At 41.0% G+C, this 14,321-nt stretch overlaps 1 protein-coding gene and 1 pseudogene across 1 annotated transcript; both read left to right on the top strand.

Moving 5' to 3' along the window:
* The first annotated feature begins 2,537 nt into the window (after nucleotides 1-2,537).
* LOC139451047 (uncharacterized) lies at nucleotides 2,538-5,370 on the top strand (annotated as a pseudogene).
* Nucleotides 5,371-8,537: 3,167 nt separating this feature from the next.
* Nucleotides 8,538-13,033, top strand: LOC139450277 (uncharacterized). Its single transcript, XM_071231954.1, has 5 exons — nucleotides 8,538-8,574; nucleotides 9,996-10,211; nucleotides 10,445-10,657; nucleotides 11,434-11,592; nucleotides 12,129-13,033. Exons 2-5 carry the CDS (start codon nucleotides 10,001-10,003, stop codon nucleotides 12,386-12,388), a joined length of 843 nt encoding a protein of 280 aa, XP_071088055.1. The 5' UTR covers nucleotides 8,538-8,574; nucleotides 9,996-10,000; the 3' UTR covers nucleotides 12,389-13,033.
* The last annotated feature ends 1,288 nt before the right edge of the window (nucleotides 13,034-14,321 follow it).

Consider the following 14,321-nt stretch of genomic DNA (forward strand, 5'->3'; position numbering starts at 1 on the left):
AGAACTTGAAATCATACGCGCATTCTGATTGGTTTGACGTATTTTCGCACATAACATTCATCGATAGGGGGACGAGTCTTCTTCCAGGTTACGGAAAGGGGCGAGTGGTGACTAATGTGTACAACGAAGACCACCGGTCTTTGCCGAAATGTTTTGGATATGGGGCAACTAAGGGCGGGGGAGCGGTATGGCCACTAAACCGTGACTGTAGACCGAAAGCAATCAACACCTACCACTCCTAGACGTGTCCCCCCAAACACCACATGATGGACTTAGAACATCAGTGTACCGCGAGCCTACACACACAGACCGGTACATCTACGACAACTCCTACCATCAACTCCTGACGAATGGTTGGTACAGTTCCATTAAAAAGTGACGTATGTTAGTATTACCGCTGCACTGTATGCCCTCTGTTTCAACAGCTATGTCAGAACCCCTCAGGACGATTTATTGTGTCAGTATAAAATACAACTAGACTATGATTGTCAGTTCTAATCACGTCCGGTGTCACCATGACCTCTGTCGGCAGGGAGATCAGGGCCCCGAGGAGGAAATGTACAGGTGTGCATACCTGATACCCCCCATAGAAATGAACCCGCGAAGCTCAGGGGTAAAATAGGTCTTACGCAGCCAATTGGTTCCGTAAAAGGCGACTATGCTTGTGGTAAGAGGCGACTAACGGGATCGGGTGATCAGGCTCGCTGATTTAGTTCACGGATGTCATCGTTTCCCAATTGCGTGGATCAATGCTCATAAAGTCAATCACGGGATTGTCTGGTGGAGACTCGATTATTTACAGACCGCCGTCATATACCTGGAATATTGCCGAGTGCGGCGTTAAACAACAAACAAACAACCTACGATAATCAGAAACTGCATTATGAATTACAGCCTGGTTCCCTGGGTATGCTGCTCGTGATATCAATCACTGGATTGATTGTCTGGTCTAGACTCGATTATTTACAGACCGCCGTCATATAGCTGGAATATTGCTGCGTGCGGCGTTAAACAACAAACCAACCAACCAACCATACCCAGGGAACCAGGTTGTGTGAATTATGGCTCTTTAGACTTTTACTTAGTTTTAAGAACATTTAGCCATCAGGAAATTACTATGTAGTTTTTAAGCAGAGGCAACAGGGACAGGTATACAAAGTTTCCTCAAGAAACGGGCTGATCATCAAAGGCGATGTGATTACTTGCAGATAAGGAAGTGAGGTGAGTTGAAATGTTTTTTACATCTCATGAAAGATTATTGCACGTATATAGCGCCGTGCGTGCTGCGTGTATGTGGCTCCTTGTACTAGTACTACTTCAGAATACAGCTAACCCACTGCGATACCATGACACAGCTTAAACCTGGATATCCCACACAGTATATCGACTCCGAACCGACCAGTCCTTGTTTTATCCCCTAAATGAAGAGCCACTAGGCAAGGAAACAATTATAAGAAAAACCCTTTAACGTATTGTGGTACGACGCGACCCCGACCTCCAGGCAGACGCTCTATTTACTATAACACGGACGCGGTATATGAAGCCAAGAGGTAGACAACAGTAACAAGCATATTGCTATCGATATACATAGTGACATGGCACACTTGTGTACATGTGTTGGCAATGCTGGCATTATCTTTGATACATTTATATTTTTAGACACACCCATCCTTTTGTCCATGTCTATGTTTAAGGCCACGTTGGCGAGTAAAGATAAATTGAGGGGATTCCAACGATATCCGGATATTGTGTCATTGTAAGATACGAGTCCATTTCGGGTAAGTTGTTCATATTCTTTCTTGTAATTAATGTTACAGTTTTTAAAATAATGTCAATGTTTATCACATTTTGAGAAGTAATGACATTTCACGGGTGCTACCGGAAGGTCATGATAGGCTTAACCTTTACGCGAACTCCTGGTGCCATCCGATGTTTTCATATAGTTTTCATAGCTATTTTGCCTTTTACGCCCAATGTGTTTTCTGTGGAGGCAGACTTTCCATACTGACTATTCCCCGGCGTTGACATTTTGCATGTACTTATGTTCGTTTGTTTGTTTGTTTGTTTGTTTGTTGTTAAACGCCGCACTCAGCAATATTCCAGCTATATGACGGTGGTCTGTAAATAATCAAGTCTGGACCAGATAATCCAGTGATTGACATCATGACCATCGATCCACGAAATTGGGATACGGTAACATGCATCAACCAAGTCAGCGAGCCTGACCACCCGATCCCGTTAGTCGCCTCTTGCGACAAGCATAGTCGCCTTTTACGGCGAGCATGGGTTGCTGAAGACCTATTCTACCCTGGATCTTCACGGGTCGCATGCACTGATGTGATGACTATGAGTGATACTTCATATTTACACGAAATTGTCTTGTAATACAGATAAATCTGATCAACTTGACCACCAAAGTTTCAATAGTTCGTTTCAACATATGTAACTTCATGGTGGAGGTCGCCTCCTGCTACAGATTATTATGGATCAGGTTATTCATGTCAGATATATGTAATTATCGAAGGTACATGTTTTGATTTCAGATACAATGTTGAGAACGTGTGCCACCCTCTTGGTTTTTATTGCCGGACACGTCACTGCTGCTCTAGATCCAAACATGTTTCCGTGTCACCGTGACCTCTGCCGCCGTGGGGAACAGTACTGCGTGGACGATACTCAGAAATGTTATCACTGCGCAGATGTGGTACACCTGTGTAATACCACAGAACTCTCGCGAGACTGCGATGGCTACTGTTATCGTATGTACTCCATTCATTCATCTTACAACCATTTCGTGTCAACATCAGAACTATAGTAATAGTCATATTGATGACTGACGTAGTTCACCATGCTGGTTTAATGGTTCGCTTCTATTCCGGATCCATTCTTTATTTTTTTTTCTTATTTACATGGAACTACACAAATTTACAACCATACATGTAATGCCTATTTGTACGGCGGTAAAGCCCGTTTGATGAAGTGTTGGCTTATGTAGGCGACGATATGGGTTTAAATCTTTACATGGGTACAGACCCGTGAAGATCCAGGGTAGAATAGGCCTTCGGCAACCATGCTTACCGTTAAAGGCGACTATGCTTGTGGTAAGAGGCGACTAACGGGATCGGGTGGTCAGGCTCGCTGACTTGGTTGATGCATGTCATCGTGACCCAGTTGCATGGATCGATGGTCATGATGTCAATCACTGGATTGTCTGGCCCAGACTTGATTACTTACAGACCGCCATCTGTAGCTGGAATATTGCTGACTGCGGCGTTAAACAACAAACAAACTAGCATGGGTACAATATGGTAAGCTAATTCTTGGTGTCTCCTGCTATTGTAAGGCTGGAATAGCTCTTGGTGCCAACTTACCATACAACAGAACTTATCATATAACAATATTCATTGCAGGGGTTCAGTTACAGACTGTGACAAAACTGGAATCTGACGCAAGCCGGCATCTGGCTGACATGTCTACAGATTTGGCCAAAGAACAACGAAGACACGTCAACATGGCGCAAACAGTCCAACAGCTGACGCGTGACGTCAGCACACTTACAGCAATAAATATCAACTTAACAGCTGTAGTCAACAAATCTAAAACACTGGAATCTAAATATGAAGGTAGGGAGCTTACTCCTACCTCAATGCTGTGTTAACGTCGTGTGATTCAGTGAATATGTTATGTGCGGTGGTAGCCTAGTGGTTGACGTGTTAGCTCACGCCGACAGGTCCTGGCATAGGAAAATATATATCATACCATTCTTGATGTACATTGGAAATTTTGATAAAGGCGGCATAAATCTATACTCACTAACTAATATGGTACAAAGAACATGCATTACTCTCCAAATAGAGTGAGTATGGTTTTACGCTGCTTTAAGAAATATTACAGCAAGTTCTCAGTAGAAACGCGAGAAATCGGTTGCAGACATTGTGCCCATTACGAACGACGGTTTTTGGCGTGATGAGCGAACGCTTTAACCACCAGGCTTCCCAACCGCCCCTCTTCAAATAGATGTGACACAACCATGACTCCCGAATGCAGTAAACTACAGATATAACGAACTTGGTTTCAACCAAAACACCAATGACTGTCGAAATACAATAATCTACGGAAATAAAGAGGTAGGTTCAACCCAGCACTTGGTTCAACCAAGATACCCCTAACTACATTAATATATGAATGGCAATTGACTTGACCTGACTCTGTTTTTATCTTTTATCTGATAAAGTCTAACCGATAAGCCTAAAGCGTCATGTTTGTTTCAGATACCATTCAACAAAAGCGGCAGCGTGAGACTATCGTATTTAGTGCATGCGCTGTGTGTGGTGTCCTAGTTTTGGTGGTCATCTTACTATCTGGGGTTACACGCGCACAGATACATCGTTGTTCACGAAGCACGACACCCAGTCATCTCGGTGAGTGAGTGAGTGAGTGAGTTTGATTTTACGACGCTTTTAGCAATATTCCAGCAATATCACGGCGGGGGACACCAGAAGTGAGCTTCACACATTGTACCCATGTCGGGAATCGAACCCAGGTGTTCGGCGTGACGAGCAAACGCTTTTAACCACTAGGCTACCCGACCGCCCCCAGTCATCTCGGTATGTTTGTATATAACTGGTAGATTATTGGAGAAAAACGAATATCCGTCTAGCACGGTGTTACTTTCAAATGGCCCCCGTTTCTAGTGACCTATGCTGACCTAGATCGTTCGACTGGACAGGCTCGGTGATTGGGTGTCGACGGCGTGGAACGTTGCTCCTAATACCAATCACTGGTTTGTAAGTTCCAGAATCGATTATTGTCAGGCAGCTTTAATATAGCGAATATATTTCAAACTGCAAACTGTCGGATAATAAACAAACAAAACAATGATGGTCGTGTGTTTCATCGGCCTAATCGTCATCCCCTTTGTGTTCAGGGCCTTTTGAAAGTGTTCATATATTCATACCATTTACAAAACCTTTAGTTTACAATTCATAAATACAATCACGTCATTCATTTACAGGATCACATAAAGATGAAGGTGACGATGACCTTCCTCTCCTAGGTACGGACACTCAAAGGACACATCAGCATAAAACCCAATGTCCGACCAAAGTTCCTGGCCTCACAGTCAACGGCGATGTCAGCAACAACGCTCCACCGTCTGTACTTCACAAGTGTGTTGATTACAAGGATTGCACTGTGGACATGACTGTCGCGTCGATTGGCGGAAGCCACACAGATGTTGTTGATAAGGGTAAACGATAAAGAACTCCTTCAATTCTGAAAAATATACAACCAACTGACGAAGGTTTAGAAGGTATTAAACATTATACTCTTGAGAATAACGGTTCTTTCTTCACTGATGTACCGGGATGAGACGAATGGCGTACGTGTGTGTCTGTGAGTGTGGGGTGTGTGTGTGTGTGTGGGGGGGGGGGGGGGGGGGGTGGGGGGGGGGGGGGGGGGCTGTGGGAGGAAGGTGTGGTTATATTTGTAAGGGGTGAATGAGGGTATCAGTTGGGACGCTAGGTGATTACGTGGATGTGAGTGTCTTTGTGTGTGTTGGTGTGAGCGTGGATTTTGATGTGGATGTGGGTGTTGGTTTGGAAGACGTGTCAAGCTGATGTTCGATCTTTCAAGGTTCATGCATAATTTAACCTTGTTTATAATGTACGTTGTATCGTCAACTTTTAGGTTCCATGGACAAGTTGGTTTAACGTTAGTTGTTCTTGTGCTGATACATTACGCTGCTGCCTTTTATTCCAGAAAACGGGGGCGGTCGGGTAGCCTAATGGTTAAAGCGTTCGCTCGTCACGCCGAAGACCCGGGTTCGATTCCCGACATGGGTACAATGTGTGAAGCCCATTTCTGGTGTCCCCCGCCGTGATATTGCTGGAATATTGCTAAAAGCGTTGTAAAACCATACTCACTCACTCACTCACTCACAGAAACCAGGTTCTCAGAACTGCTCCACAATAAACGTTTACTTTTCGGTCTATGATATAGACAAAGAATGTGCTTTATGTATATTGCTATATTTGATGAGTAATAAAAAGTAGATTTTTATGATGGCATATGTCAAATAGATTCATATTCTTCCAATTATTACAATAAACTACATTATCATTTCTCGCCATCTTGTCTCTGATTGAAGTATAATCGACTGCAACCCAGACTTAACTAACACCAACATTGTTATTTCACACACAACACGGGCTACAAGTTTGACCTCAAAATGTTTCCCTGTTTAACTGAACAGGTGAGGTGAGGTGAAATGGAGTTTAACGTCGGGTCCAAGATTATTGCACTTATATGGCGACGTGCATGTGCGTGTGTGTGTGTGTTTGTGTGGCTGATTGTGCTAGTCCGGACTGATGCCGATGGATAGTGCTAGCTCACTGAGATACCATGCCGTAGTTTCACATGAATACCCCACTCAGACACAGTATACTGACTCTGAGCTTACCAGTCCTTGTTTTAGCCCCTTAATGTCGAGCGTCAGACAGGGTAACAGCAAGTACCATCTTTTAACGTCTTTTGGTATGACGCGGCCAGGGATCGAACCCCGGACCTTCCGCTCTCCGGGGGGACGCTTTACCAATAGACCACGGAAGCGGTCGTTAAATTGAACAAAAGCAACGTCACACATCTTCATGGGAAGATCTTAAATGGGAGAAGCTAGGCAAAATGATAGTCTGTTTTTTATGTAAGATGATGGCCAAAAAATAAGTCCCCTGATATTTAGTCATCAGCTCGCCACTACCTCGGGAAACAATATCCAGATAATCATGTCCACACTGACGTCTTCTCTTCAAACAGTGGACAACTGTGGGTTCAGTCGTCCTAGGTGTGACAGAAACCTAAGATGGTGGGTTTGAATCTCAGATATTCAATGCTTATATTTCCAGGTTTGTCAGCACCCTATTCGTGCTCGTGTGTTTCACCAAAGTGGTAAACGCTTAAGAACTGAATCACATCGGGCTTTCCTTCCACATCAAGCTGACACGCCGCGATATAACTAAAATGTAACTGTTTAATACAAATAACATTGTTCTACATACACCTCTATATAAACAAATGCTAAGAGACACTGCTCATCTGGCTATTTTTAAGTGATGTTATCGCCATAATACATTCCCACCGTTTCAGGGTTCATTTTATGATAATATCGTTTTGCTTTAGGGGTAGGCTTAGAGGATGTTGAATGAAAACAAATGTTTGTATCTCTTAATGTCATCTCAACAATAACACAGCCTTTTTTTGCTAGAACCAATGTTTGTGCTCAAGGAGAGGTAACATATACATTGGTATTGGACAGATACCACTGCATTAGTGTGAGTGAGTTGGGTTTAACGCCGCTTTTAACAGTATTCCAGTCATATCACGGCGTGTCAGCTTAATGTGGGAGGAAAGCCCAAAGTGATGCAGGTCTCAGACGTTTACCACTTCGGTGAAACCCACGAGGACGGGTATGGTGCTGACAAACCTAGAAACATAATCGGGGTGAACCGGGATTCGAACCCACAATCATATACCACGTGCACTGCATTAAAGTAGGAAATGTGCAAGTATTACTAGATCCTGGATTTAGTCATGTGCTCTGTTTTACTCCTGTCCTGTTGAATGCCACCTCTACATATGGAAGCCACCACACACATGTCGTAGTGTACAGACATTAGGGATGAGAGATGAATCTTATGAAACATTTGACATTCATAGCAAATGCGAACAGAATACATACTTTTGCGTTAAAGATAGAAAGTATCATGACTTGAACATGTGGATTGAAATTAACATTAATCCAGGCATAATATCAGGAATGATAACAATTCCGATGCCACAAGGTGTAAAACGGTAAAAGTTGAAAAAAATAGCAAATTTTTCCAAAGTATGCCGAATATTCACGTGTCGGAGTCTCCCTCTTCTCTATTACTAGTATAATGTTTTCATTTTAAATAGACCAAGACCTACAACGGGGGGACAAGGATGAAAGTATCTAGGTTTTCTTGTCCTATTCAATATAAACATGTCTTAATTTACACATGACATAAATTCTATCCCGGTATTTTTGTGTGAATTGAGACGTAAATACACATGACATAAAATCTATGTTAAAATGTGTAAATTGGACTGAAACACGCACACTGTTGATATACTGGTATATTTATAACTATTAATAGTGGTAAATACGTCGAGTCTAAAAATAGCTGGGAAAACCATTGATATCATGAGTTGGCGTGTGACTAAATTTATCTTACATCCCTCCCATGAAGGAGACAGTGTGATAGATGTATTGAAGGTTTATCAGTTATTGCTATCTTGCATTTGCAACAAACCTCATTTATACCCACATATTAAACATAACTGAAGACAAATTATACTTATTCCTGCCGATCGGAACACCACTTTCAAACCACCAGTTCATTGATTGCAACCATGTTCATGAGTTGGCAGTGTCCCATTTAGCAACGTGGGGTCTATTTTGAGACGTGCATCAAACGTAGCTGTAAATATATATGAAGCGTGTTATGTACCTGGCCAGTTTGAAAGTCTTGTTGGAGATAGGAGGAGACTTTCCTGGTAGGTTATTTATAGATAAGCAACATGTAATGTGGAGACTTATGTGTATAAGGAACTGGGGATATTGTGAAATAATTCCGCTCGGGACGAGTATTCATACATTAGTGTACTACTCGACTTTTGATAATCAGATGTCACTGTATTTAGATATATATAGACTCGCCGTATTATATAAATCAGTTATATATATCGTCGAAAGTTTGAAATATCCCTATCATAGATGAAGTAGTATGCCTAATTATTATGTTCTTGCAGATAGATATAACATAATGGTTATCTCTCTGGTTATGCATATCGATAATCTTTTATCGAAACTGGATTTGGATTTGGAGTTTGAATGTCTATTTGTCTGAAAGTTTTTTGTAGGACATCTGCATGCTCATTTTCGGTATATTTTGATGCTGGGATATTACTGTATGTATACATTAACATTCATTGCATGTACAAATTGTACCTGTATGTCGATTGGGTGAGAAAGGGTCACACGATCTTCTTTAAAACACTGTTTTGTCCTGAGACTCACTCTGCCGAGCAGCGATCAAAGGCAGTCTTGCCCTGCGTGATGAAGCTAATGGACAAAACAGAAAATCTTTTTGTAAAAGGCGACTATCGGGATCGGGTGGTCAGGCTCGCTGACTTGGTTCATGCATGTCATCGTATCCCAAATGCGTAGATCGTCGCTTTTGATGTCAATCACTGGATTGTCTCATCCAGACTCGATTATTTACAGATATATAGCTGAGAATTTTGCAAACAAACAAACAAAGGAAATTATTTTCAGCCAATCAGCTTGTTCAGGAGCAGCATCTCCTTAAACACCTGATAATTATTTTTGACTTTGAAATATTATTTTTGCTTTTGGGTAATGAAATAACTATTGACCACAATTCGGGCAATGTTATAAGTTGTAGCAGTATCACGAGGGGTACATGGGGTTTTATGCGTCCCGGGTTATATAGGTCTCTAACAAGGGAAGCATAAAACCCAATGTACCCAGAGTGATACTGTTGAAACGAATTTGTCTTACCGACATGTTTTAATATAACATTGCAAAGGATAAATAAATTTAAAATGGATAAAACAGATGTTCGATTGAGCTGGGGTTATCTTATGTCACGTGACTTTCATTGACCCGGGAAAAGCGTTCGAAACGAGGTATAAGGGATTTATTCAACATATCAGAAATCCACGTGCAGCCTGTCTTGTTGGTGGCGGGGTATAAATTTATTCTCCGACTGAGAAATGTTCCCCCTGTGATAAGCACACATGTAAGGGGACATTGTGACTATTAACAAACTCAGAACTCGATCTATGTAGCCCACAAATGAAACTACTACATATTATCGTCTTACACAACAATGGCTGACAGTGTTACCAGTCTTTTTCAGATAACACATCGCGATTACATTTGCTTGTTGTAGAGACAATGTTGACCAAGGCTACAGTTCTCTTGGCAATCATTACCCCAGTCGTGGGTGTTGCTGTCGACACCGACTACTTCAAGTGTCACCGGGACCTCTGTCGTCGTGGAGAACAGTACTGTGTGGAGGAGAGACAAAGATGTTACCACTGCGCTGATGTAGCTCACCTGTGTAATACATCCGAGATCTCGCGAGAATGCGACAGTTATTGCAACCGTAAGTACTGACATAATTATCTTCATTGTTTCTGTAGGTTTGCCAGGAAAATCTGATTGGAGATGCTTTCAAAATATCTTGGTAATTAATGCATTCTATTTATTGTTACAAGGTGTTTGGTGCATTTGGATAATTAAATCCTTAATCCATGAAATTACAATAATATTTTACATATATGTCTTTATTGACATGGCCAAAATTTTTTATTCAAAAACGGTTATTTGTTTCACAAGGAGTTACACTGGAAGAAATGACAAAGAAGAAAGACAGGACGTTTTCCGAAATGAGAGACGTAAAAACAAAACTACACAGTGAACAAAATACAACAGCAAAGATGAAGATGAGGATCACAAAGTTGGACACGATGCTGGCCCAGCTGAATGAATCACGGAATGCCTTGTTGGTTAACAACAGGGAATATAAAAGACGCACAACTGAGCATAAAGGTAAGGTATCTTTTTCACAATATTCTAACCACTTTAAATTCGGTATGTAATAACACAAATAACACAAACAATAAATATTCTATGGGTCGGTATGGTAGCCGTGAGGATAAAGCGTTCAACACACTGAATATATATATATGGGTTTGTTTGTGTCACTGTGTACTACTGCAGTATAGTTTCAAGCAGTCTAAGATAATTCTCACTCGCGAATGCCTTACTGGTTGACAACGGGGAATATAGAAGACGCACAACTGAGCTCGAAGGTAAGGTATCTTTTGAACACGATTGCTATATAAGCTTTGTGTCATCATACATTAATATCTTCATGATCATGTTAAATATCTAATTCTGTTGTGTTTGCATAACGAGTGATAAAGTTGAGTATCATGCCTCTATTAGTACCTTTACAGCCATATCACATGTAGTATGTGAGACCAAGCCTGACCAACGTTATATTGACGTCATATCGTCGTGATAACGTCTGAACAACGTCGTCACAACGTTTCATGTTGCAGCGTAGGAACGTCATGGGAACGTTATATGGTCGTGGCAGCCATTTTTCAACACAATGACACGTTTTATTAATAGCGTGTAAGGAGCGTGATATTGTGAAACCAATTTTAGAACGTCGTCATAATGTTTTATGTTTGCAGCGTTGTGACAACGTTTAAGGAACGTTATGTGATCTGAAGAACGTTAAATGTCTGTAGCATTTATTCTGAGTTTGTGATAATGATTGGAAGGACTTGATTAGGAACCACAATGAAATGTTACAGATGTTGTCAAGCAGAACGAGCGGTTGAGGGTCATCCTCATCGGCGTGTGTACAGCGTCTGGTGTGTTGGGGGTTGTGGTGATCATCCTCACTGGGATCCTTTGCTCCAGATGGTGCCGGAAACGAGATGAAGGCAAATCTCCGCCGAAACATGGAACTGGTAAGGTACACCTGGTATTACTGTACTGTTGCAGAATCGGCAAGTATGAAATTTCAGAAAGATATTGTCCGATATATTTACAATTTCAGCATCAACGTTATGTTCGGAATGATTTTTGTGGACAAAGAAAAAGTTTAAAGTTTCCAAGTTTATTGTGGATCTTGAATATTTAAAGATGTATTTAACATTCCGAAGGTTTTATAATCTCAGGGCCTCTATATATTAACCGATGGGTCTCGTTTAACCACCAGACTTCTATTAAAAACCGTACCTCAATTTAACACAGGGTGTGGGAGCTGATTAAAAAAATGTATTATGTAAATAAGGATAATCTCAAATCATCTTTGAGAAAACATCCACGTGACATCGAACATATCATGTTTGCATTTTGATACTGGAAATACTATATAAGTAGTAAATGTAGACAAAGGTTCAAAAGTGAAACATTATTTATATTTGAAAAGAAATACACATAAGTACAAATATCAATCGGATAATATGCTGTCTTGTGTAATTCCGAATGTCTATATTGCCAGAGTGCCACAGTGTCATAGCGCCAGAGAAGGAGAAACTGATCTTATACCAACTGCCCGATCAACTTCCTGCCCTGCTAGAAGGTGTAGGAGACTATGTGACGATAGACACGAAGTCTCACACAGTCGGCGCTGACGGTGCCATCATCTCCAGTGCATCAAGACCAAAGATGCAGCCTTCCTGCATCGGCGACATGAACTGCAACAACGACAGTGCACCACCGGCATATGATACATATCTGGACAGTGGACATGCTTGTTGAGATGCTTCTGTCGAGAACCGCATAAGAGATGAGAGTATGGACCTACTGTCCGCAAACACCGTTTCGCTATAGGCAGAGATCATGCATGCGATTTGGCTACTTGGAACACTCCTGAATCACAGATACTTTGGGGCCGATAATTTCATATTCTAGGAGGAAGCAAGGGTTTTTTGTAAGGGGACAAACATGTTGTCGGTCACTGCATCATGAACTACTATTTTGACAACACTATTTATGGGTCATCCATTGTATGTAAAAAACAATTATTTCTTTTGTGTGTTGTTTTCCAGTATTTTCTGAATCACATCCTGAAAATCCAAGAAAGCCTCCTCCACACACACACCTCCAAAAATAGCAAATAGCTCAAGCTGACCATTAAGATTAAGACGATGTTGTATTTAAACATGCGTCGTTTACTGTAATAGCTTGTGTTGTACCTTAGCCACGAACATATCTGATCATCAGTTTGATAGTCATTCACAAACACATGCTTATGATATGGTCGGTATCGCACAATTGACTCTTGGGTGTGTTATCTCTGGCGTTGACGTTGTGGTTATAGAAAAGGGTTTTTCGCTTTTATTTGTATAATAAGTTATGGTTTTCAAATACAGCAGTGATAATAATTAAGGATAACACAAGTAACTGGACATTTGTTACAAATAATAGTAAGTATGTTATTTGTAACCAATTGCCTGTTACGTGTGTGTTACCTGACTTAAATTACAGCACCAAGGTATCAAAATTATGCAAATTCAGATTTTAAATACACTGGAATAAGTTTATAACGAACACGCTTATAACGAACTGACGGATATAACGATGTTATTTTTTGGTTCCGAACATTTGCTGTTTATACATGTATACATGCTTATAACGAACCTCGTTTACATCGAACTAAAATCAGTGGTCCCTTTGATCATGAGTTCGTTACAACCGTAGTTTACTGTACAGCCTGGAAGTTAAGATAAATAAATAGATAAAAGTAAATACAATGTAAATACATGTATGTTGCACGGAAATTACATGCAGAAAATTCGTAATACATGTGCATGAGAAATGTGCAATGTCCGTAATCATTAGACCTAGACCTATATTCATTCTACTGCACGTTTATTTTGTGCAATTTGATTGTTGAAGCCACTATATTCGTAATGCGCGTGCTTTGAGTTAATACACGGGCTTAAAACCTGCATTGTAGAAAGTAGGTCAGAGAAGAGTCAGCTCGTTACACATGAAAAAATAGTGCGGCGTCATAGTTATATTATAAGACAGGTCCACTAGGTCGAGCAAACATTCAAAGAAAGGTGTTGTAGAAGAGAACACAAATGGATCATATTATGTCTACCATCAGAACATTATCATAGCGTCACCTCAAGTTAAGCCGGACCCAGTATTTTCAATTGCTCATTCAAGGTTTCAGTTCAGAGGTTGAAATTAATGCCTTACGAGAATTTGACACTTTGTCAATGGGATAATCAGTTTATTGACATATTGGTCTTCATGTAAGAAGAAATTGGACCAGTATGGTTGTATTCGGGAGGTGAGATCTAAACTAGCCCAGCCTGCAATGTTGCCAAAGCCAGCTGCGCGTTGAACTAGTTCTGACGTATCGTTGTTTCAGGATCCATATCAACGTCATGCCATACCCTACTTTGAGTGGCAACCGCACTATTGTCGTGGTAATGGGACTTTTGTCACAAAAGATATGTAGAACTTAAAGTATAAAGTGTCACATTTTAATTTATCAGCATAATATAATGATAAATGAATGACATACCACCCAGTGTGTAATGGTAAACATATTAAGTGCCATTGCGCGCGGTTGGGTGAGGTTTAAATAAGCGGTAAGGCAGCTAGTCGTCAGCAAGCGGCACATGGAACACTCCATTATATTCCTGAAAAAGAGAAAAGTGATTATCGTATAGTAAGC

Source organism: Haliotis cracherodii, unplaced genomic scaffold (genome assembly GCF_022045235.1).
Source record: "Haliotis cracherodii isolate W230 unplaced genomic scaffold, xgHalCrac1.p SCAF_8, whole genome shotgun sequence".
Lineage (NCBI taxonomy): Eukaryota > Metazoa > Mollusca > Gastropoda > Lepetellida > Haliotidae > Haliotis > Haliotis cracherodii.